General features: G+C 36.1%; 1 protein-coding gene across 12 annotated transcripts in view; it reads right to left on the bottom strand.

Moving 5' to 3' along the window:
* TAFA5 (TAFA chemokine like family member 5) overlaps positions 1–24059 on the bottom strand; it is a 472577-nt gene that overhangs the window by 128073 nt on the left and 320445 nt on the right. For 9 of the 12 annotated variants that reach the window (XR_010998989.1, XR_010998990.1, XR_010998991.1 and 6 more), the window contains one exon: positions 17078–17205. The exons of 1 other annotated variant lie outside the window; for it this stretch is intronic. Coding sequence is in view for 6 of the 11 variants with exons in the window: in XM_068189762.1 (XP_068045863.1) it covers positions 17078–17205 (128 nt within the window). In the remaining 5 variants the exon portion in view is untranslated. Of the gene's footprint in view, positions 1–12537; positions 12659–17077; positions 17206–24059 lie in introns of all 12 variants that reach the window. 2 more of the 12 variants (XR_010998987.1, XR_010998988.1) reach the window with 1 other exon arrangement.

Genomic DNA, 24059 nt, shown 5'->3' with positions numbered 1-24059 from the left:
TGTTCATGTGATTTCTGATATTTAAGATGCAGTTCATCATTAAACAGCAATGGGGATCTACAGCATGACCTTAACTGAAGCACCACTGTCAGTCTGGGACAATAATCATCTCACCTGAAACCTGCGTGAGTTGGCAGATGACACTGCAGGGATAACAGTAGAAGCAAGGAAATCTAAGATTTTGCAGGAAACTTTCACAGAGATTTTCCTAGAAAAGTTTTAAGAGGGCATTGGCATGTGTACTTGTATTAATAACTTGTATTAATGTATTAATACTTTTTGCCCCTTTCCATACCCTCAGTTGACTTTCGACTCTTCTACACTATGGAGTCCTCTCTAGAGGCCCAGTGCAGGAAAGTACATAATTTTATGGTGGCAATTGTAAGAGATATGGGAAGATTTCTGGTTTTAAGAGGCATGGTTGGACCAAAATATTCTACTGGACCATGTACTATCAACACTATAAAACCAGAAATGCATCCTATTTTACGGGGTTAATAATCTTTAGTGCAGTTATCTTATTCTTTCATCTTTTTATTGTCTCGTAATGGAACACCATTTTTAAAGGATATTGTTCCAGATAGTATCAGAGATTTAAGAAATACAACCTATTAGTTTCTTTCTGCACTTATATTAGGCCCCTTAAGAAGAACTCACTTGGAAATAACTTGTGAGAAATAGTATCTCTATCTTATGGGCTTTTACAAAACTCAGCTTTATTTTTATGGATGTTGTTCATTTATTGAAAAGGTTAAAGATCTTTTAAAGTGTTTCATTATTCACAGCAATAGAACTTTACACACACTCTATGAACAAAAAACTTCACCCATGACATCTGCAATTTAATTGTTTCTGCCATTATATACTAGCAGTGAAAATCCTAGATTTTTCTTACATTATACAATAACTTATAATAGGGTGCAGTACGATGAAATATACATATGTAGTCTTGGTCAACAGAATATTATCAAATCCAGCTCAATAAATTCTGATTTTCTATGTTTAACAAGACTCAGAAAAAAACCCACCACCATCAGCAAATAAGGTAAATGAATGGGGCTTCAGTCCTACTATCATGGAAAAAGAAAACAGGAAAATTTCACCCTGCTGAGGAAAAGTCATTCAAATCACTTCTGCTTCAATTGCTGGCTTCCCTGAAAGCACAGACCACACATAAGGGTCAAGTCTTCTAGGGCTGGATCACACTGCAGGCCAGAGCCAGCTGTGAGAAGTGGAAGCTGGCTAATCCTGAGCCTTGCAGGTGCCCTTCTGCACAGAAATACATGGTTAGAGACAAAGATCTGTACTAGCCTGGAGAAAAGGGGGCTGAGAAAAGACCTTATCTCAGACCTTGCAACTATCTGAAAGGAGATGGTATCCAGATGGTGTTGGTCTCTTTTGACAAGCCATAGGATAAGAGAAAATGACCTCAAGTTCCACTGAAGGGGCTGGATGGTAGCGGTGTGTGTGTGTTAGATTGAATGTTAAGTAAAACTTCTTCACCAAAAGGGCTGTCAAGCATTGGAAGAGACTACCCAGGGAAGTGGTAGAATCACCAGCCCCAGAGGCATTTAAAATATGTGTAAATGTGGCACTTAGGGACATGGTTTAGTGGTGAATTTGGCAGTGTTATGATAATAGACTCAATGATCTGAAAGGTCTGTTCCAGTGAAAATATGTCTATGATTTTATCATTCCTGTCAAAATGATTGTCTACCCCTGCATTTGTAAGTAGGAACAAGACTATCACTGAAAAGGAAAGGAGAAAGTTTATTTGGGAAAAATCTTCTCTCTGAATATGAATTAGTGGACTGTTCTTGAACTAATGGACAGAGAATTCAATGCAATTTTATCAATACAGTATGCTGATAATTTGAATCAAGAATTCATACTTGATGTTGTAATGCATACAGGTCAGTATGTCTTCAGTCTTGTTGATACTAGAAAAGTTTTCACAACATATACATGATTTGTGAGTAGAGATGTGCCTGATACAAGGCCTCATTAAAAACAAAACTAAGTAAAAAAAAAAAAGGAAAAAGAGACCCCAAAAATAGGAGTTGCTGAATTATTTATAGAACTCTTGTGAGATCTGTCATATTTTTCCAGTGTACCATTTTGCTTGCAAAGCTGTAACAACCTCAGATTGTAAAAACATGTGATATTTACAAAATCAATCAATAAAAATCTGTCGGAAAACACCAGCAGTAACACACTAACTTTATTCCTTAGCACTTGGTTTTTGATCATGAGGCTTACTAGTCTCTTCTCAAACTATTAGCTTTTCAGTCTGTGGGCAATAGAATTAGACTGCTAATGGGTTGAAATGGACCTTAAGGATCAACTAATCCCAACCACCCCTGCCGTGTGGAGGGACCCCTCCCACTAGACCATGCTGATCAAGGCCTTATCATTCTGGCCTTGAACACTGCCAGGGCTGGGGCATCCTCAACCTCCCTGGGCAACCTGCTCCAGTGTCTAAAAACCCTCACAGTAAAAAATTTCTTCCAAATATCTAACCTAAATCTCCTGTCTTTCAGTTTGTACCCACTTACTCTTTTTCCTGTCACTACAGTTCCTGATGTACAGTCCCTTTCCAGTTTCCTGGCAGGCCCCTTTCTAATACTGGACAGATTCTATGAAGTCTGCATGAAGCCTTCTCCAGCCTGAACAGCCTCAGCTTTCTCAGCCTGTCTTTTTAAGAGAGATGCTTCAGTCCTCTAATCAGTTTTGTGCCTCTCCTCTGGACTTGCTACAACAGTCCTTATGTTGGGGACACCAGAGCTTCATGCAGTAATTCAACTGGGGTCTCATAGGAGCAGAACACAGAGGGACAATCACCTCCTTAGACCTGCTGGCCATGCTTCTTTTGATGCAGACCAGGTTGAATTTCTGGGCTGCAAGTGCACATTGCTGCCGCATGTTGAGTTTCTCATCAACCAACACCCCCAATTCTTTCTCTGCAGGCCTTCTCCCAATCACTCCTTCACCCAGACTGTGTTTGTGCCTAGGATTGCCACGACCCAGGTGTAGGACCTTGCAGTTTGTTTTGTTGACTTTCATGACATTTACACAGGCCCACTTCTCAAGCCTCTCCAGGTCCCTCTGGATGGCATTATCCCCTCCCTCCAGTGTGTTGACTGCCCCACAGAGTTTGGTGTCAGCAGCAAATTTGCTGAGGGTGCACTTGATCCCACCATCCACATCACCAGCAAAGATGCTGAACAGCATCAGCTGCAGTAGTGACCCCTGAGGGCACCACTCGACACGTGGACAATGAGCCCCTGGCCACAAGTCTCTGTGTGCAGCCCTCCAGCCAGTTCTTTATCCACTGCATGGTCCATCCATCAAATCCACGTCTCTCCAGTTTGGAGACAAGGATGTCACATGGCACAGTGTCAAGGCCTTTGCATAAGTCCAGGGAGAAGATGTCATTTGTTCTGCCCCTATCCCCCAGTGCTGTAGCCCTGTCATAGAAGGTCACCAGGTTTGGCAGGCATGATTTCCCCTTTGTAAAGCCACGTTGGCTCTTACCAATCACCTCTTTGTCTTCCATGTGCCTCAGCAGTTTCCAGGAGAAATCTGCTCCATGATCTTGCCTGGCACAGAGGTGAGACTGACTGCTCTGTAGTTCCCCAGGTCTTCTGCTTTTCCCATTTTAAATATGGGGCTTATACTTCCCTTTTTTAGTCATTATGAACTTCACCTGACTGTCAATTTTTTCAACATCGACGGATAGTAGCTTAACAGCTTTGTCTGCCATGTCCCTCAGGACACATGGACAAATGTCATCAGGTCCCATGGACTTGTGCACATTCAGGTTCCTTAGATGGTATTGAACCTGACCCTCCCCTACAGAGGGCCTTCATTCTCACAGTCCCTGCATTTGCCTTTTTCAAATTGTGTGGCATGACTGAAGCACTTGCTGTTGAAGACTGAGGCATAGAAATCATTGAGAAACTCAGCACTTTCTTATTCCAGGGTAGTAAGGTCTCTCTTTTCCTTCTGGAGAGGGCCCACATTTATCCCCAGTCTTTCTCTTACTTACAACAAATCTATAGAAGCCCTTCTGTTATCCTTAATATCCCTGGCAAGCAAATAAGTGTGGCTCTGTTGGGGTTTTTTTGTGTGGGTTTTTTTTTTTTTTTTCTTTCTGTTGTTGTTTCATATTTGTTTGTTTGTTAGTTGTTCAGAGGTTTTTGTTTGGTGTTTTGTTTGGTTTTTTGTTTTCTTTTTGTTTGTTTGTTTGTTTTTTATTTTCCTGTTGTCTTCAGATTTTGGTTAAACTGAATAATACTGTAATGAAGATTTCCTTGAAAAGCCATATAAACCCTGCTGTACAGATATTTCACTCTTTACAACCTAGCTACAATATTCTTCTAAGCAATGGTGCCAAATTTTTACGCAATGTTCAGCTTCATGGCGGAAGTCTGCATGCATACAGACATTTATATGGCAGATGTTTTGTGCATGATATTTTTTGTTTTCCTTTAAAAAAATTGTGTTATGTCTATGCAAATTCCCCTTACTTCAATAATTTTGTGAAGAGCTAACAAATACGCTCAGTACTGTATCGTTCAACAGGAATAGTACTCAAATACAGACTGCTTTGTCAACAACATCTGCAACACTTTGGGAGATGCTTCAAAATTTGTTTCATTTTAAAGTTCATTAATTTGAAACATTTAAAATAAAAATGTATTATAAAATCATGCATTTCTGGCTTTCATTAAAATGTTTATATTGCAGAGAATGTCATTTTGCTAGTACCCTTTATTTCCTTCAAGTTCACCATTAAAAAGACAACTATTCCTTTGTTAGTGTTAGAGTTTTATTTTCATATGTTGAATCAAAAACAAATAAAAGCTTGGCACAAAACACACCATAAGAGGATGTTTTGACCCAGTTCAATTTTGATGTTCTTAAAAGAAAAATAAAATATTATTTCTAGGGGATAGAATGGGAGTTGATTTCTACATTATTAAGTATATAGATCGTCTCATAAGAGCCTGATGACAGCCCAATGAGAACAGTGTGACTATTTCAACAGTGCAGGTAGAGACATTTTCAAACTTCCTTGAGCAGAACAGCTGCATGTATACAGTATGCTACCAAAGAATTCTTGATTTGATTTTAAACATCTGCCAGTGGTCATATATTTTTTATCATTTATTAAGAAGGACTAAGAGATTTCTGATGAAACACAGACATTTGAGAAAGCATTCACACTGCAATTACACGACCTTCTATCTAATATTATTATATAAACACACATTTATTCTTCAAGTCATACCATTGATTTCAGTAGTTAGCTACATCAAGAATAAGACGAAAGAGAAAACAGCAGTTCAAAAAGGAAAAACAAAGATGAAAGGTATGATATTTAACATAACAAAGCCTACTGAAAATCAGATGATTAAATGCAAGTATGCACTTAATAAAATAGAGGCAAAAACAGTGCTGCTCTCTGTGTCAAATTCTCTTCTGGAATGAGAGTAATGGGATGATTTGATTTAAAAATAAAAACATAAAATGTGACTATGAAAACAAAGCTAGGCATCCAACTTAAATGTTTGGAAGCTTCCTCCCTCAAACACATTTTTCATCGCTCCCCCAGCCTCCACTGAACATGTTTACTGCAGCATTATATGGACAAATCTGATCCTCCAGATTGCCTGCAATGGCCAAGATATCCACAGCCTCTGTTCAGATTCCCTAATGGTTCCAAGTTCTTATTTTTCTACAAATAGAAACTTACTATGAAAAGATTTCTAAAGTCAGTATAAAATTCTGCATTGATCACTTAGCAAGTAACATGAAAGGAAAAGGCAAGCCACCTAAAAGGTTAAGTGATAAATATCTAAATCTTCCAAGTTCAATTCTTTTAATTTGCATGTCTTTTAGAATTAATGTTTATTAGATCTCTCTGAAGGTAGTATTAAATACAAAAATGTTCATTCACATTCTAAGCTGAGGCCCTTCTACTATTTTCCAGATTTAGGCAGACAAGAATATGAAGTCTGGCTAAACCACCAGGATCAGTCAGGGAAGATATGGTAGTACGTCAAGAAACGATGATGACAATAGGACAATCCATCATTTGCATTTCAGTCTAGTAGGTCAGTCATCTGGGATGCATCTTGACTTATTTATGGCAAGGGTGATTGAATCTCCCATTCCTGCATTCCAGGAAATTGCCATGATCACCAGGCAAATATCTCAAATTGGAATATTTTATCAGCTCCTTTTCAAAAACTAAAGCACTGTGCTGCAAGTCTGAAGTTGCATGGAGAATTGAGAACATATTGTTCAAGCTCAAAAGTTGACACTCATCAGGGGAAAGAACTGAGGATACAGACCTCTCTCCATGAAACATAGATACATTTTTATACTGCCATGGGATAAAAAAAACAGTTTGAAGAGATTTTAAATTCTTCTGGAGATACCTAATCTGACTGCAAAGCCACTTGGGACAGAAATTTCAGTGTCCTGGTGGAGGTCTGGATAGGTATCCACTGTTCTAGCTGGATAGCAAAGTTGGCCACATGTCCTTGTGCTCATGTCCTTGTGAAAAATACAGTAATTGGCTTGTACCTCATCTTTCCCATGCTACCTCTACTATTATAAGAAATAAGTATCAGTCTTTGCACAAAATGTCTCATTCTTTTGTGGCTAGAACAATTCTAAGATCTGTTCTGTGCGGGAAAATTCTCAGGACTTTGTGGAGAAAAAGGAAAATAATAAAAGAGAAAATAAATTAAAAAAAAAAAAAGTAAATGTATTAAAAAATAGAGATGCCACCTTTAAAAGCCCTGGTCCAGAAAAGTATAACATCCTCCACAGATTAGGACATGAACTTTAAAACATCGTATCCCCTTCATGTAGGGGTACACTGGTGTATTTCACATGAGTGATGAATTTAATGCACTTGGTCTTTACTTCAGAGGCAACTTTGGAACTCTTCGGTAAGGGCGCATTGGGAAGAATAGCAGCGTTGGCTGAAAAAAGCTAACTAGGTATCCATCAGCAATTGCTGATGGCCCAAAGGCATTGGAAATGTGTAATAAAAACAGACAGACTCCACAGATTTTGGCCTAGAATAATTTAATCTGCAGTATTGCAGTCAGAAGCTGATGTAGCTGAAAAGTAAAGTGATGGCAAAAAGTGATGCCTATTTTGGCATCCCAGACACTTCCATAAGCACTTAGTGCCTGACAAAAACAGAAGTCAGACATATACAGACAGAGTGAGGTGGGAGAATAGGAATGGGACAGTCTGGATTTAGGCTGGTTTAGAGTACCATAAAGCTGCAGTATCAATTGAAAGAAAAGGTCTTATTGTATATGTGGCTGATTGATTTTACTGTCCTACCCTTGCCTGGCTTTATTTGGATCAAGGATCAGCCAGTTCTGTTCACTTCCAACCTCTTTTCTTGTTCATGTAATGAGGTCGCTAAGATCTAATGAAAAACAGCCTGAGCTTTGGGCCGTCACTTTCCTATGACAATGTAAACTGAATTGTCATTCTGCATACCCCTGCATGCTCATATGCAAGTGGCCAGGAGGAGTAGCTGAAAACAAAACCTAATGGGCAGGAGCTAACTACAACAAAAAACTGGCAACTTTATCCTTATTTCTTTCTTATTTCTTTGCCCCCAAGGCAAAGAAACTTATGTGCAGACATAATGTTGCTGAGTATTTCTATTCCAAATGGTTAATGAAAACATAGCAGGGGAATACTGAAAACCAGAAATGTCTGGTATGTGTCTACCTTTCACAGATTTTCAATAACACTTTACAGCTTAATACCTTTTATGCTTTTGAAACCTTTCTTAATAAAATACTGTTAGACTTTTCACAAGTCTGTCACTTCCTGGGCCACCTCGACCTAGATCAATACACTCATGTTAAGTGTTATTATGCACTGTTCACAGGTCCTTCATCAGTATCTTGTTGAAAGGACAGTTTCCAATATGACAGGCCTTTCTGAATTAATTTTCAAGTATGGTTTTAAGAAATAATGTGTCAAATGTTATTATAAAAATCCCTGAGCTAAAACACCTTTTTCATTTTCTTTATTCACTGCTTGTTTTTTTTCAGTCCGAGAATTCTAGCTTGCTTTGCATGATTTAACAGAAATCTTTGTGGCTATTCTTAAAAATGGAAACGCACGAAAATGGATATACATGTGCAAAAACTTCAGCTTCTAACACTTGTGTCATGAACACAAGTGCAAAATGGGTGTGTAAGAATTTTAGAATTTTAAATTCTTAGTGTTGATACGACATACCAGTTTCCAGCCTTCATAAGTTTATATTACATGCCCACAAAAAAAAAATGTTTTAAACTATATAGCCAGTTCTGCATTTAGTCTTTCCAGCTTTCTTCCTTGTTTGCATTATCAAATCTATTTTTCTTCCATATGCACAATGTATCTTGTAGTCCCCTTCAGTTCAACCATATAGCACTCAGCATCTATTGAATCCCTTCTTACAGTGTATTGTGCTACTTAGTTCAAGAAATTTCATAAGTAATCTCCAGGTTTGTTTCCTCAGTCTCTCTTTGCAGTCATTTATTAAATGAAAATTGATTTTTTTCCCATATTCATGCAAGAAATCAGTACCTTCAGATAATATCAATCTATCATGAAGCATATATGGTAGAAGCAGACAAAACTGTCTTAAATTATCTGATCTAGCAGATGAGGAATGAGATTTAGTTGCTTAACACAGACAATAAGTGAATGAGCACCTTCTGTCTGACTTCCAGCTGTCACCCCAGAAGGGCACTGGTCTGTAGGTTCTATGTTACAGATGCTCACTCTGTGCAAGATGCCATCAATACCCTTAAGTACCTGAATGCACTAAAATGATAAATTGAGGAAACGAAATCACATTTATAATGTCTGTTTTGCTAAGAATTGTCATAACACAGAAAGCCCAAATATTACCATTACTAATAGGAATTTGGCTTATCTGATGCTTTTAGTCCATCTCAGTACAAATTCTTAACATGCTTATTTCTTAGACCAGTTACCATGATATTTCAGTATTTGGAAAGGTCTATTTAAATGCAAATGATGACCAGGGTGTTAAACAGTAATAAAAAAATCTAGTATCAGGATCTTCACATACACTATTTGATGGGCCTGCAAATTTTCCAGGCATATACTTGAACTATCAATACTTGAAAATTCACTAGGTGTGAATTTTCTGTGACCTGAGCCTTGCATTTTTAAATTTAGGCTATTTTTTGTTTTTGGGAAGATGAAAGAGAATACTAACCCCATATAAAAACATAATTTTTACTCATGTCCTGGAAAATTATTCAATTTAGGAAGAATTTTAAATGAAAGTATTTCTGTTTATCAGGACAAATTTAACAATTCAGACATTACTTAAAATGCAGCTTTTAAAGCCTTTGAATACTTGAATATTCTTAGACATTCACAATTTATTGTATGTGTTCATACTATGATACAGTAGTCAATGAACTTGCCAGATGTGGTTTTATTTGCATTTCAGACTTCTGGTTTCAAAGTATACAAAAAAAAAACCCAAAGGTTTTGCTTGGTGTTTTTACTGAAAACATAATTTATTCCTCAAACCCATTAAATAGATGATTGAAAATTATTATTATTGCTTTGGGTAGAAACAGCTTTTGTTTACTTACTGAAACTGACAGCTCAGACCTCAAACAGATCAAAATTTAGCACATTTTACAGTGCAGTAACTGTTTTCAAATATAGATTAATCTATATAACAAAGAAAAGCCAAAGTTCATAAGCATTAATCAGAAAGTAGATTTACCCCACTGAATCTAAACCTGGCCTGTGTCTAAGTTAGCATAGTAAAATTGGACTGAAGCTAGAACACCTAGTATGAATATGAGTTAAGTAATAGGAAACCTGAAAGAAAATATATGTCTAGAATTTTTATCTATCTAAAAATTCTGGTTTTTTTTTTTGCACAGTAATTGCAATGTCTTTGAAACAGCCCATGCAGAAATGAGCATTCATATTTTCTGTAACTTTAAAAAGACAAAAGAAATTAGTATATTATAATTCATGATAATCTGAAAATACATATTCTAAAAGTGAAGAAAAAAACTTGAATTTACCTAATTTCTTCCAAGGATTTATTTGAGATGTTCACAAATTATGATTTCGCTTTGCATGCCATTTTACTACAAGATATTTTTGGTGTAAATTTTGATCTCTTTTCAAGCAGTGTGGATCAGTGAATATCAATAGAACCCGTATTCAGAATTCATGACAGAGGCAGGTGGCAAATCTCTTTAAGGTGGTTCTTTAAGTATCTGACAGCTCCTTTCAATCTAAAGTCTACAAAAACCACAAAATCTTTTCTAGCATTTTGGCTTAGGACTTGAAGATTACTTATTTGACGTGAAGAAGTGTATTTTGATAAGGATAACAGAAAATAGAATGTGCAGGTTTCAACACATTGGTATGACAAAGAAGTGCACGGCTTTGAAAAGACTGTACTAGATGAAGCATTACTAACATGCAAGAAAACCTGTGTAGTTTGAAGGAATAGTACAGTCCCTTCATGAGATGCTTTAGCTTCATGAGGATTTTATTTCTATTTAGATTTCTCTGTGAATGTAGTCCTTAAGACATGGGTCCACAAAGGCCATCCTACCACTCTGCTTGTAAATTGTCTAAAGGGACTATTCTTTTCTAAAACAAGAATTAGAAACATGATTTTTAACTTTTCTGAGAATTACGACATCCAATTCCCATACTACCTTTCTTGGAAATTAAGAGAAGATAATCTATTACCAACGCTGTCAATGATGACAATTTGCAGATTAAGATACCTTTTGTAAACAATGAGAGTAACAGAAACTGCTCAAAGCATTAAAATATCTTGTAAGCCATGGAAATAAATCGGTTGAATCTGGGCCTTGTAGCACACATCTATAGAGTGACCATTGAAACCCATGGTTACAACATACAAAGAGCTGGTATTTTCTCTCATAATTTATGTTAGTACTACTGAGAAGAACATCAAATTGATACAAAACTATTAAAAGGCTCAGTTAAAGCACTGTACAATGACTAGGACTGATTCTATAGATATGCTGTTACATTAGAATGAGATGCTAATTAAACGTAACCTAGTTCTGCCAGTTCATATGTACAGCCACAGATGCATATATCATGACTTTTTGATCTCAACAAGATCTGCACATGTCATTCTGCAGAAAGTGTTCATGTTCTACCCTTTCTCAGTTTGGTGTGTATATATGAAAAGTAAAACACATCAATGTTTTAACATACAAAAGTTATTTCAGGCTAACTTCCAGTTATGTGGTGTGGTCTCGGAAAATCTTAATCAAATATCAATTTCAGAAGCATACTACTGAGAGCTGAGTTAGTTTTAAAGGACTTTGTGATGCATAATGCTTGGTGAAGCAACGGTCTCAGAGCTCACAAAACTGGCTGTCAGAAGGACTTAAGAATGCAAATGATTGTTTGTGGAAATAAAGATAGAGGTTTTCTTAAACCAGATTTCTAGCCAACCAACTAGAAATTAAGAGTGAGTATATCTGAGCTTGACCCAAAAGACTTAATGATCTATTTCACCACAGAAGTGTATTTGTGAGTGCCCTTTCTTCTGCTGTTAAGATCTCTCACAAGACAGTGGCAGGCATGCCATCATGAAGAGGGACACACAGAAAAATAAAAGACAGAGAAGACATAGGGATTCAAATTGTGTAAGCTCATGGGCTTTGAAGCAAAGATAGTCCCATAGGTTAAATACGGCCAAAGATCCTGATTCAACAGTTGACTATAAACAATGAAAAATTCAGGATCCCAATTTCCTTCTTGTTTCTAAAAGCTAATACTTGGATTGGAGTGAAGGGATAAACCAGCTTGCTGAAAAGTGTCGTCTGTAATCTTGGTCCACACATAGTGGTCCTGTTACAATTCCGACTGTGAAGGAGCTTAGCAGATGAATTGCTGACAGATCTATAGAGTGGATACTGAAGCACACGGTTATGATGTGTAAAGAATTGGTATTATTGTATCTGTTTCATCAGTTGACCACCTCTGACAAAGGGCAAGGGTGAAAATTAATTTGGCATGGCATGCATGCACCATTTCACTTCTCTAATCTGGTACTGCCTGAAAGCTTGTTTTGGTAGGCATTGTATTCTGGAATGACACAGAACTAGAACTGGCAGGATGTCAAAATACTTCCAAAACCAGCTTAACCAAATGAAATCAGCTGAGCTCTGGAGATGTGAAATGCACATTTAGAAAGACTCAGAGCTGGAATGTAGGTGAGGCTAAATACAGGAATACCGGTGTTATGTGAATACCTGACATCAGGAATATTACCAATAAGGACATTTATACATAAGAGTATTTTTATTTCTAAATTAATCTGAATTGAGAAACCTCTAAAAATGTTAAGTCAGGACTCCCAAATTTACTGACCTATGGAGCTAAGAATTATTAATCTTACTTCAGCTGCTGGGGAAACTGAGGCAGAGAGGTTCAGTGACTTACCCAAGGCCACAGAGGGAGTTATTGTCAGAGCCAGGATTAGAGCTCAGGAGTTTCTGGCTCCCAGTTCCCAAGCTCAGACCACTAGACCATGGCCTCAGGATATTTCCAGCTGATCTTCAGTCTAAAAAAAAGTAAATTCTCAAGTATGTTACAAATATGTAACATATATATATATATGTATATTTATATGTGTATACATGTATATATATATAACATATATATATATATATATATATATATTTCTTTTTACCTGAATATAATGGTATGAGTGAAAACACATTGCTCATAAGTCAGTGCTGAAAATCATACCAGTATATTTTATCTGAGTTACCTAAATCATACATATATGTATGATAAAGCTCTGCTGAGAAACATTATGATTTAAATTATAGCCAATACAAATATGTATTGTATTTTTCAGAGTGAGGAACAAATTGCCTTTCCAACCCAGCCAGCATGTCATTTATATTAATGATGAGGCATTTCTATTAATGATAAGTTGCTCTGTGTGTATGTAAACTCTATTAAGAAAGTCAGGTCCCTTGGTGGAGCTAGATCCTTAGTAAATTTTACTAGCTAAGCACTCAGTTCCATGTCAGAGTAATTACACCTTTTATCCACTGTGAGCTCTCTCTTAGCTTCTCCATATTCCTTAATTTCCCACTTCAGCTAATTTAGCAGTAAAATCGCAAAGGTTTAAAAGGTTAGCTACCGAGGAACTGGCGCATGAATGTTCTGTTAAGCTCCGTGCATTGAAATTGCATTATGTAGAAGAAGGAATTAATTAAGTAACAATTAGGTAGTGATGGATCATTGACAACATATCTACACTTGGGTGCTAAAAATTAATCTCCCCTGTAAAAACAATACATTATGCATCTTCTCATCTATACACAAGCAAGTTTTACACTTGAAATATAAAATGGAAAGGCCCTTCAGCAACTTATTTTCGAAAAAAGAGGCATATCTTCTGCACAATTAAAACAATAAAATATATTTTTAAAATCATATAGCTTAATTTTAATAATTAACTTAAAAAGTAATGAGGATAGCAAAAGGAGAAGAATTTTTTAAAGGCAGGAAATTTTAAAGTGAGCGTAAGGACATTTGTTATATGAAAGTACTTAGTATGTTAAAATTGCTAACAATTGTGTAGTATTCTCTTGCTATCTTCTTTTTCAAGTTGCCATGTTGTTTCCTTGTATTGACAGTCAGCCTCTTAATACACAGATTGGCAGTTAGCCCAGTCAGTCCTCAATTCTAAAAGCCTCTTAGCAGATGAAAAATCTTTGGTTCATTCACACCTTGTAGAAAGAACAACAGGGCAGAAGTGACATCCAGATCCATTTAGAGTATACTTTGAGTCTGATTTTCCTTTGCCTTGCACCTTGTGTAGTCATTTATAGCTTTGCAAAGTGAGCACAAAATGGATATAAAACACTGATACTCATGTGAGGAGAGAATTCTGATTTGGTTGCATTATTTCCAGAGGTGATCACAAAAAGTGCCAGCCAGTTGAAAAATCTGGCTCTGCATAGAATGTGTAAACAATTTTAACACAAAATATAAAGAAAAAAGCAGCAGCCCTTTCCAAACATTTTACAGAAATTGCACTTTTGTTTTGCAGCAATGAATATGTTCACTTGCTGCTTGCTTGGAATTTTCATAGAAAGAATACTAAATGCTTAACTCATCTACAGAAAACAAATCCTATTTCTTCCTTTCTTTTAAAGAACCATATTTAATTATGACTCCTAAAGTATATTCTCACTTAAAAGGGAGCTCATATAATCTGTAAGATCTATATAAGTCCTAACTTCCCACATGCTGCTTCTAAAACCAGTACTTAAAAAGTTGCAATTCTACAAAACCTCCTGGAATCAATGTGAAAAGCTGGTATTGTCACAACAGCTGGTCTCAGTCCATCAGAGTTCAACACTGTTCTGACTTTAGTAAGGGTGACAAATTATTATCAGCATTTATCAGTGATATCTCTGCTATACAATCTACTATCAGTATGATAACTCAAGACCTACTGCCAAAAATATCTTTAAGATGCAAGCTATATCAGCAGGAAAGGGCTGCTGATATTAGATTAATGAATGTGTTTTAAAAAATTTGACAGTTAAAAAAATGAAGGACCTAATCTGGCTGTTGCTGGAGATGTGGTCAAAAATTATTTCTACTTCAGAACAGGATACAGTAACTAATTCAGTATGTCTGTACATTTTTCCCCCATACTATCTTGTGGTCGTTTTTCTGGCCCTTCCCAGCCAGAGGTTTTTCCTAGTACACTTAAATACCATGATGGCATGATAGTACATGGCAACTTTGTGTTGATTAGGAGCAGAAACAGCAGTTACTGCATTAGCAGCTATTGGTCTGAGAATATTGCTACAGTAAATAATGCCTCTTAGTGTTTCTGTTGGATTTTTTTTCTTTTAATCACAGTCATGAATTTCATGGAGTCATCTTATGACACAGTTTCCAAATCTACTACCATGGTCCAAATCTTACTTTTCAACCAAGTAGCTAAAGAACATTTTTTTTAATTCTTAATATGTTAGTAATACTGTATTATAGGCTAGAAATTATTGCAGGGTTTTGAATTTGTTTTCCTTCCCGTTTTTTTTTTTCCTCCCCCCTTCTGCATTCAGAGCTTCTGTAAGCATTCTGAGTTGCTAGTCTGGCTTGACTGGAAAGTACTGTGTGTTTGTTGTGTGTCTGCATGTGTGATACCAACTGTTGAAGACTGCTTGATGTTAGATGAGGGCTTATGCTCAGAGCTGTTCTACAGTTGTCTCTCTGGCAAAATCTTTCCTTACCGATGACAATGATGTATCTGTGTGGGGAGAGTCTGTTTTACAATATTACACTTGCCGTGGTCTTAATTTTACTGATGGAGCATGATTATGATTTCATTTATATTAATCAAATTCATGAGTCATTCCATTCATGTCAATAGCATTAAAGAGCTATAGAGACGAGTAAGAGTTCAGAATCAGGCTTCTGGTATTTAATCTAAAAGCATATCTGAATCACTTCATTAAAGACAGAAACTGAAGGATAGATCCTCTGCTTACTTTGCATTACTCAGTCATGCCATTAGCATTAAACATCAAATAAAGAGCTGAAATGACAGCTGGCAATGTGTCACAGTACATGGATTTTCCGTTTACCTCAGATACAGAAAATACCCCGTAACAAGATTTAAGACTATATTCAAAGTTTGACAAACTTATGGTATTAGATCTCCATGCCCTTGAACGTTGGCATTAATGTTTAAAAAACTTTTTCCTTCCCTTGATGTTTTTTTTTTTTTATGTCAATCTTACATAACTTGAATGCAAAAGATTTACATAGCTTGAATGCAAAAGATGTAAAGGCAAACTATATTTAAGTAAGACTTCAGAGATGAGTTAAATTTTATAGCCCTGTCCATAAAGAATATTATATCTGGTAAATACAGAAGCATAAAAATAGTGTTCACAAGACATAACATTTGTTTTGGAGGTATCTTATAAAGCATTATCAAATCTTCTTTCTTAAAAAAAAAAAAAGAAATAATGTTAATTTTCTAAATACAGGCATTCTAAAACAATAAAAGTTTTTATACTGCTATCTGTCTCCTGCTCAGACAGAGAAATTGTGAAGGGGATGATGGGCATTAATTTAGTCCTCACTGATAAGTACTTTTAAGACTAAATATTCTTGAAATTGCACTTATTTAAATTACACTCAAGTTCCCTGTAAATCTAAAAAAAGATTATAAGGAGGGGAAATAATTTCAAGAGGCCTAGCAAGTTAGCAGAAAATTGCTCTATTATATCTCTTCAGATTTTTTCCATTTATTAAGTCAAAGAATTACTGGCATTTGAGAGCATTTTCTAGAAATCTGTTTGATACATTATAGGCCCTAGAAACTATTACAGTCATATACGCTTTCAGCTTCACCACAAGCATAAACCCCAAGATACCTAATCAGAGAACTGAGGGATTTATCAACAAACCAGGGCCAAAGCAAGCTGGGAGAAGGAATCTTTTGCAATATTTTCTGTAGATCTCACTGAAAACCAAAGATCTGTCTGAGCAACTTGTTTTTCAAGTACAGCTGGAATTGCAAAAAATATTTTCTTCGGAACTCCCAGAGAAAGCTTTCTTTTCACTCTTTTAGACCACACATTGAGTTTAACACACTACACTAACACAGCATAAGTTTGTGTATGTTGAAACAATAAGATACTGTCTTCAGGCTGGATACAAATGTTAGTTAAGCCACTGGTGTCTTATGAGAAAACTTTGATATAATGTCTACTCTTAGTAACCATGGGAATTAAACATTTTCCTTTGCTATCTTTTCCAGTGATGTACTTTGAGATAATATTGCTGTGTATTTCAGCATGCACACTTGGTCACACAGATTAATTATGAGGCAATAAACCTTACATAAAAATGCTGAAAAACAATTAAAAATTTCACTTGTTTTTCAACAAACCAAAGTGAATAAGAAATTGAAGTATAGAACAGAGAATTCACGTACCGTGGTTGTCTTTATCCGTCCTCCTGGTTGTGTACAGGTCCAGCCTGATTTATTGATTAGCAAATCACAGCCTTCTCCTTCTAAACATGGAAGCATTTCACACCACTGTTTTGTTTTGATAATTCGTGCTACAAAACAGAAAAGGAAGAAGAAAAAACAAAACCAAAAACAATTGGCAGGAGAATTCACATTTTACTTATCTCTAAACACTTTCTCATTTGAGTTGTCTATTTTCATTATCCAATAATTCAGCAATAGTTTATGATGCAGGCAGCCCTAGGCAGTTTACAAAATTATTTACAACACCTGCCGTGCAAACAAATTTAATTTCAAACTTAAAAACCAACAAAAAAAGTAGACAGCTTTATTATAAATCAAAAGAGTGTAGAAAATAGCTCTTTTTCTAATTTCATGCTCCTCCCAATGAAGGAAACATTGTTGGTGAGGTCTAATAATTGGAAACTTACTATCCTAACTAATCATTTTGGTGTCCCACAACTGTGATTCATTGTGTTAGACTCTCTACAAACCCGAGCAGACTGTCCTTATCCTGAAGGGCTTACACTTTAAATAGATATGAGGCATGCAGGGAAAAGAGAAAAGCCATAATAAACAGAGGGGTCAGTTTAATGACAGCAATTGAGAAACCCTCTGATACTTGCAAAGGTAGGGGTATAGTCAAGGGCAGAAACTAGGAACATAGGAAGGACAGGTATTGAATGAAGTAAATATTGAGAAACCATGGCAAAGGAGACAATAAGCTGAGGGAAAAGACAGGACCAAACAGCTTATTACTACAAGGGAAAAGAAGTCTAGTTAGGAAGGTTTCTAACAGAAAGCTGGTGTGATATGTATTTTGTGTCTACTCTTAATGCTTGTGTCTCTGGCAAGCCAGTTCTGCAAAATTTCCACAAGGTCACATACAGCATGTAGTCTTGGAACAGCAGAGCCCTGACTGCAGTAAAGTAAAAGCAAAGGAGTTGTAAGGGGAATCTTTTCCTCGAGGTATGGAGAGAAGGGGCTTTAATACCTGTAGACCTCTTTCTAGACTATAATACTACTACTTTTGAGTTCACCTTTGTAGTATCTAGGTTCCTTCTCATAGAATAGCAAACAGTATTACTAATATCTGGTATTCTGTTATCCTTTCACTCTTCACTGAAGACAATATTGTACAGTGGAGTGTTTAGGATATTTTTCATAAAATACATATACAGAGAGAATCAATATATGGCACTTGCACGATGTAAGTGCAATATATTCATTCTAAATGAGGTAAGGTCTCCCAAACTAACTTTTGCTCAAACTGTAAGGTTTGCAGTCTGCAGAAAATGGTCCTCAGTTCCTCCAGGAATCATCTCACCAATTCTTGGCTGCACTACAGGAAAGCTTCAGCACTTCAGTTTATACATAAGTGTCCTAGGGTTCAAGGCCAGAACTTGTCCCACATAGAGGGACACAGACCATGCCTTCCTCTATGTTGATGTGTGACACCGATACATATAACACACCTTCAATAATCATAAATAAGCCCAGCAAAAAGAGAACTACAGGAGAAGTACTTAGTAAAATAAGAGTACAAGAAGCTTATGTTGTACCAAATTAGTTTGGGGTCCAAGGAGACTAAAAGTAGGCATTTATCCCAGTGAAAGCTTCAACTTTATGCTCATGTGAACGTGTGAATCAGCCTGACATCTTCTGTCTGGAACTACTTTAAGAATACAATTCCCAATGCCACTGGATCATGGCAAGAAATTGAAGTGCAATTTAAAGTATTTTAATAAAAACTCTTCCAATATTTTGACACAAAACAACTTGTGTCCTCAGCTCTGGTATAATTGTTGGTAAGCTCTAGTAATATAACAAAACCTGATTTCTTTCAGTGGAAGCTAAATCTGAAATTCATATTAATATTTTAATTACAAAACCTCTTTAGCACCTAAATGTCTACATAGGAATTTGCACTGTTCATTAGGGAATATATAAATCAATGGTGAAATGATTCATAACTAATTTTTTTTGAAGCAACTCTGCTAGGGTTTTTAGCTCATAATACACAGAAATGTGGATTCTACTTGGGTACCAGAGATACTGCTGTACTGATAACTGGATATTATCAGGTTTTGAGACTAACCTCTCCTTTGTAACAGATAACAGCCTCATCCTTTCAGTGAAGGTCTGCATCCAGTTACAGGCTTAACAGAAAAAGCTCAGTAAAATGCTAATACCAAATCTGACCTACTTGCATGCATACCTTTCTTAATTCACATATCAAAATGGCTATTTCTATAAATGCTTCAACAATATGAGGAATCACTGAATGACTGAATGACTGAATAGTGAGCTAAACTCAGAAATATCCACTAGATTGCCTTTACTATCTCAGCTAGGAGGTTTTCCTGGAAACATGACTTGAAGTAATCTCATTAAAAAAAAAGTATCTCTGAATTACTCTTAATGTTTGCTTGGTTGCTATTGGTACTATCACAAATCCTTGGGGTCGTTGCTCTGGGTATTGCCTATATCCACACAAATTTAAAACACACCAAGGGTATTTACAAAGCACAAATTCTAAAACATTTCTGTGCTGTGTATAGACCAACTCACACATTTAAGCTTCTTTTGTAGGGAAAAGCTAGCTAGCTCACCTGATTTAAAGCTAATCAGTATCAAAACTGTGTCCCCTCAGCCCCTACACCCTCTTCCAATCCTGCTTCCTGCCACGATCCCTTCCCCATTACAGGTTTTACATCCCTTTAATTCTGCTTCTCCACCCACTCATTGTTTTGCTTCAGGAGCCTCACCAACACATAGGCCCTCACACACAGTGCCACGAGGGAGGCCTGTTCTTGTCCGCAGGACTACATCTATTTTTGCATTTTCACATTTTCACTTTTCAGTTTGCACATTATATCACAGTATGAGAGTGAAGCTCAATGTGTGTTATAGGAAGGGAGCAAAATGTACAACAATTTTTATCAGCATAATATCAAAGAACTTTCATTAGTAATTGAAACTGAATTATACTAGTCAAAGCAAAGGAATATAGTGTATTTCCTGAGGCAGTGTAGTTGCCTTTTTTCTGTGTATATTCACCAGGGGTGTAATTCAGCCCTCTGCAGACAAAAGAGCAAAAAGACTATCAGCTTCTTCAAATCCACTCTGAGCTCCATTATAAAGAATTAAATTATACACAGGCTTTGTGCAGAGCTTCTGCAAAGAACTGAATTTCAGCTTTAGAATCTGTGCTGACACTACCTTGCATCTCCTAAGAAAGGCTGTGCCTCTTCACTCAAACTGGAGTTAATAGGAACTGACGTTGCTCAGCACATGGTAGAATTGCTTTCCTGGGTAGTGCCATTTGAACTGGAGAACAAATGGACTCTATCCAAGGGGTTTTCAGGCAAATAGTTTCGAGGCATTGGATGCAAGCAGATGTTGTATCAACATCATGACAAAATACCCACCAATGTGTTCTTAAGTGTTTTGTAAGACAGAGAAATTTGCAGTTTCCAGTTATTTGTAGAAAAAGTCTCCATTCAAGATCAGTATAGTGTAATTTAAGACTGCTCAACTGAGTAGTGTTTCAGAACACCACAGATTGTTTTCTGCTAAATACTGCAACTAGATAAGCTTTGTCAATAAGCCTCTCACCTGGTTTAATATTGAATTAATATTATAATATTAATATATTTCCAATGGAAGTATTATATAATTTATATATATATATATATATTTCCTATGGAAAATAATGGTTTATTTTCTAGATACTCTTTTCCCAGATTCAACCCACACTCAGGGAATTATCAATCTCTGCATCTCTAGTCAATCTTTTAACTGAAAATCATCAACTCTTTGCGATAGGAAAAAAATTAAGATAAGTCTTGTTCAGTAGCAGTAAATACAAAAACTTACAGTCATCTAAAATATGGTAAATTAAACCACTCAGATTGTTGCAGTTTGTTGTCTCTTTTTTTTAATGTTGGAGAATGAATAAGGGAAATAAAAGTAAAAATGTACTTCATTTTCACTGAATAAGAATATTGATTGAGGCAGCATTTGGATACTGACACTTATGATCTCAGACTACATTATGCTTCTATGCATAAAAGGTGAATATTCATTTTTTTAAAATACATTTATAAAATATAATCAAAACCGTGATGCATGAGCCTAAATAAAGTAAGAAAAAAAGGTAGCAGAGATGTAGGGACAAGGGACAGAACACAAGATTTTGAAACATACTTCTTAAATGAGAACTTAGCCCAACTATACCTTTTCCAGAATGATGTTCTTCTTCACATTATTTTTCTTCAATGGTAATTTTTAGCACTTAATGCAAGCTGTAACATATACATTGGAGAAAATATTTCCTCTTTGACTTTCATATATTATTTCACTGTGTTTTTACTTGAACTTTGAAGAAAGCTGATCAGCATAGCGTATTCCCAAGGTTCAGAAAAGCTTTTGGCTTCACCTCTTTAGAAGTACATAGACAAACACATTCATCTTGCTTGCCCTATTAACACTGAATAAGACCACAGCTTTTATAATTATTCACCTTCAAATGATCCCAACTGGTTTCATAACCCCACTCATCTCCTAGCCTTTTTAAAATTTTATCTGATAGTTTTCCTTTTTCCATTTTTTTCAACCCTAGCTTTTTGCTTTGACCATTTCCCTTGTCTGCCTGATTCAGTACTTATACACTATCTACCTATCAAAGATCCCTAAACATCTTACAGACCTTCCTATGTTTAGCTAGTTTTATCTATGACTGGTAAATGCTGCTCATTGTCCCCATTGTGCACAGAGGTTAATCATTTTGACCAAGGTCGCACAAGAATTTGTTGCACAGCTGGAAACAAAACCTCTGAATTCTTAGTGATCACTAGACTGGAGATCTTTCTGTGCTGCTTCCTTCAGAAAGAGAGTGTATTTTAATATGTATTCATAAAAAAATTAAACAACAATAAAAATATGCAAAGTAATATGCTTTCAAAAACATATATCAGTTAAATTGCAGCAACAGGAAAAAGGCCATCTGAAAGACAAACTGAATCACACCACTCTAAGACACTGCAATCATGAACTGCCTTTAGAGCAGCAATTTGACTGTAATAGTGTAAAAGCCCCAAATGTCAATCTATTTTACAACAAGGAAACATCACAAAGCTTGGATACCTTTTACAGCAGTCATTCTGCTTCCTTAAAAAGAATTGAAGCACTGCTAATTCACACAGAGTTAGATTGTCTCAATTATTTATAGGGCATCTAGACCAAAAACTATTTAGTTCTAAGAACAGCAATATAGCAATGTCTAGACAACTATTTTATCATTTAGCTCTTGCTGTCAAGACTGGGAGGGATGCTTTAGCTGAGGTTGAGAAATATATGGGGAAAAGTGATCTCCTGTGGGCTACAGAGAAGCTACAAATTGAGACCAGGTAACTAGATCATGAGTAAAAGATTGAATGACGGGGCAGAGGCTTTTCCTGCAGCTCATCCAATCATAGTTCCACTGAGGGATAAATCTTATTGCAACCCGTGGGTTGAGAAAATACCACCAATGTTCACTTGTACCCTGAAAAGGAATAACAATCTGGCTTTATCAGAAATGATGCAGATTGCACCTTCTACAACATGTATTTAGGAGAAGCAGGATAATACCTAGGAGACAATCTCCAAATTACGTAGTCATCCATATTAACCCAAAGAATGACTTCCTAAGACACCACTGCCATTTACATGAGTGGTCCCTAGGAATTTAGCTGAATTACCTGGCGTAAGAAATTGTTGGATTAAACTGAGTGAAAGCAGGAAGCTTGGTAAACCACTGATGCAAAAACTATTTGAAAATACTTTGAAAAAGTAAGACCAAACTTAACAACTCCATTTAGAAAGGCATGCATGCATTTGTTCATTTTTATGACATACTTAATGTTTTGCTTTATCTTCATAAGACTCTGTGAAATAAATATATACTGACAGCTTAAAAATTACACAAACTAAAACTGAAGTATAATCCAGATTCTAGGAGCACTCTCATGAAATTCAACAGCTCTTATCTTTTTTCCTCTCTCTGTCTCCAAATAGAAGAATTTCCTCATTATGATACCCCAAACAATAAATAAATAAACAATGAAAAGCATATGAGACTAAAAGCAAAAGAACATGATACCTGACTTTTTGTAGTGTAGAATCTAGAATGTATTTTTCTGGCCTCTCTCTTTTCAGTTCTTGGAAAACTTTAATACTATGTGACTCACTGATATAGTTAAAGGTACCTTACATTAGCCTACATCCAGATGTTAAAATATTTTTTTATGACAGAAGCATTATCCTAACATGGAAAGAGTCCTACAAATCAGCATCACTGTCAACTCATGTCTGTTTCCATTTTACTTTTCAAGGGCCAGTATTCTTCTAATTGCTCTAATTTGAGATTGTAATATATCTCTGCATTTGTTCTCAACTCCTCAGTCTCTCACTGAGGAGTACTCAAATAGTACTCTCACTGGCAAAATTGCTTACTTGGAAAAGTAATGCAGCAAATATAACACATATTTTCCAAATGGCTACAAAGCAGTTGGACAGAAACAGAAAAAAAAATTATTATCATTTAATAAATTTCACAGGGTCACAACAAGCATCCTGACAGCTATAATAAATGATGAATACTGATAAAATCTACATGTTGAATTTTATTTAGGGACAATACATGTGCTTCTAGTCTGTTCAAAACTAGTGTATTCTAACTAAACATTAAAATGTCAGTCTTTAGAATAGGCAACCTGGCCTACAACGTCGTCCAGCATTTCAGCAGTTGTCTGAATATTCAGAGAGGTACATATTCAATGGTTTTCAATCTATGAATGATCTTATTGCTTTGTTGTCTGTGGGTAGTTAGCATTTGCTGTCTAATAAGAGATGCTAATAGAACACCTACCCCTAGAGAAAGCCTTTGTCAGGACTCAGTGTT

Source organism: Anomalospiza imberbis, chromosome 5 (genome assembly GCF_031753505.1).
Source record: "Anomalospiza imberbis isolate Cuckoo-Finch-1a 21T00152 chromosome 5, ASM3175350v1, whole genome shotgun sequence".
Lineage (NCBI taxonomy): Eukaryota > Metazoa > Chordata > Aves > Passeriformes > Viduidae > Anomalospiza > Anomalospiza imberbis.
The sequence above is the reverse complement of the archived record's forward strand: the minus strand, read 5'-3'. Positions and strand labels throughout refer to the sequence as shown.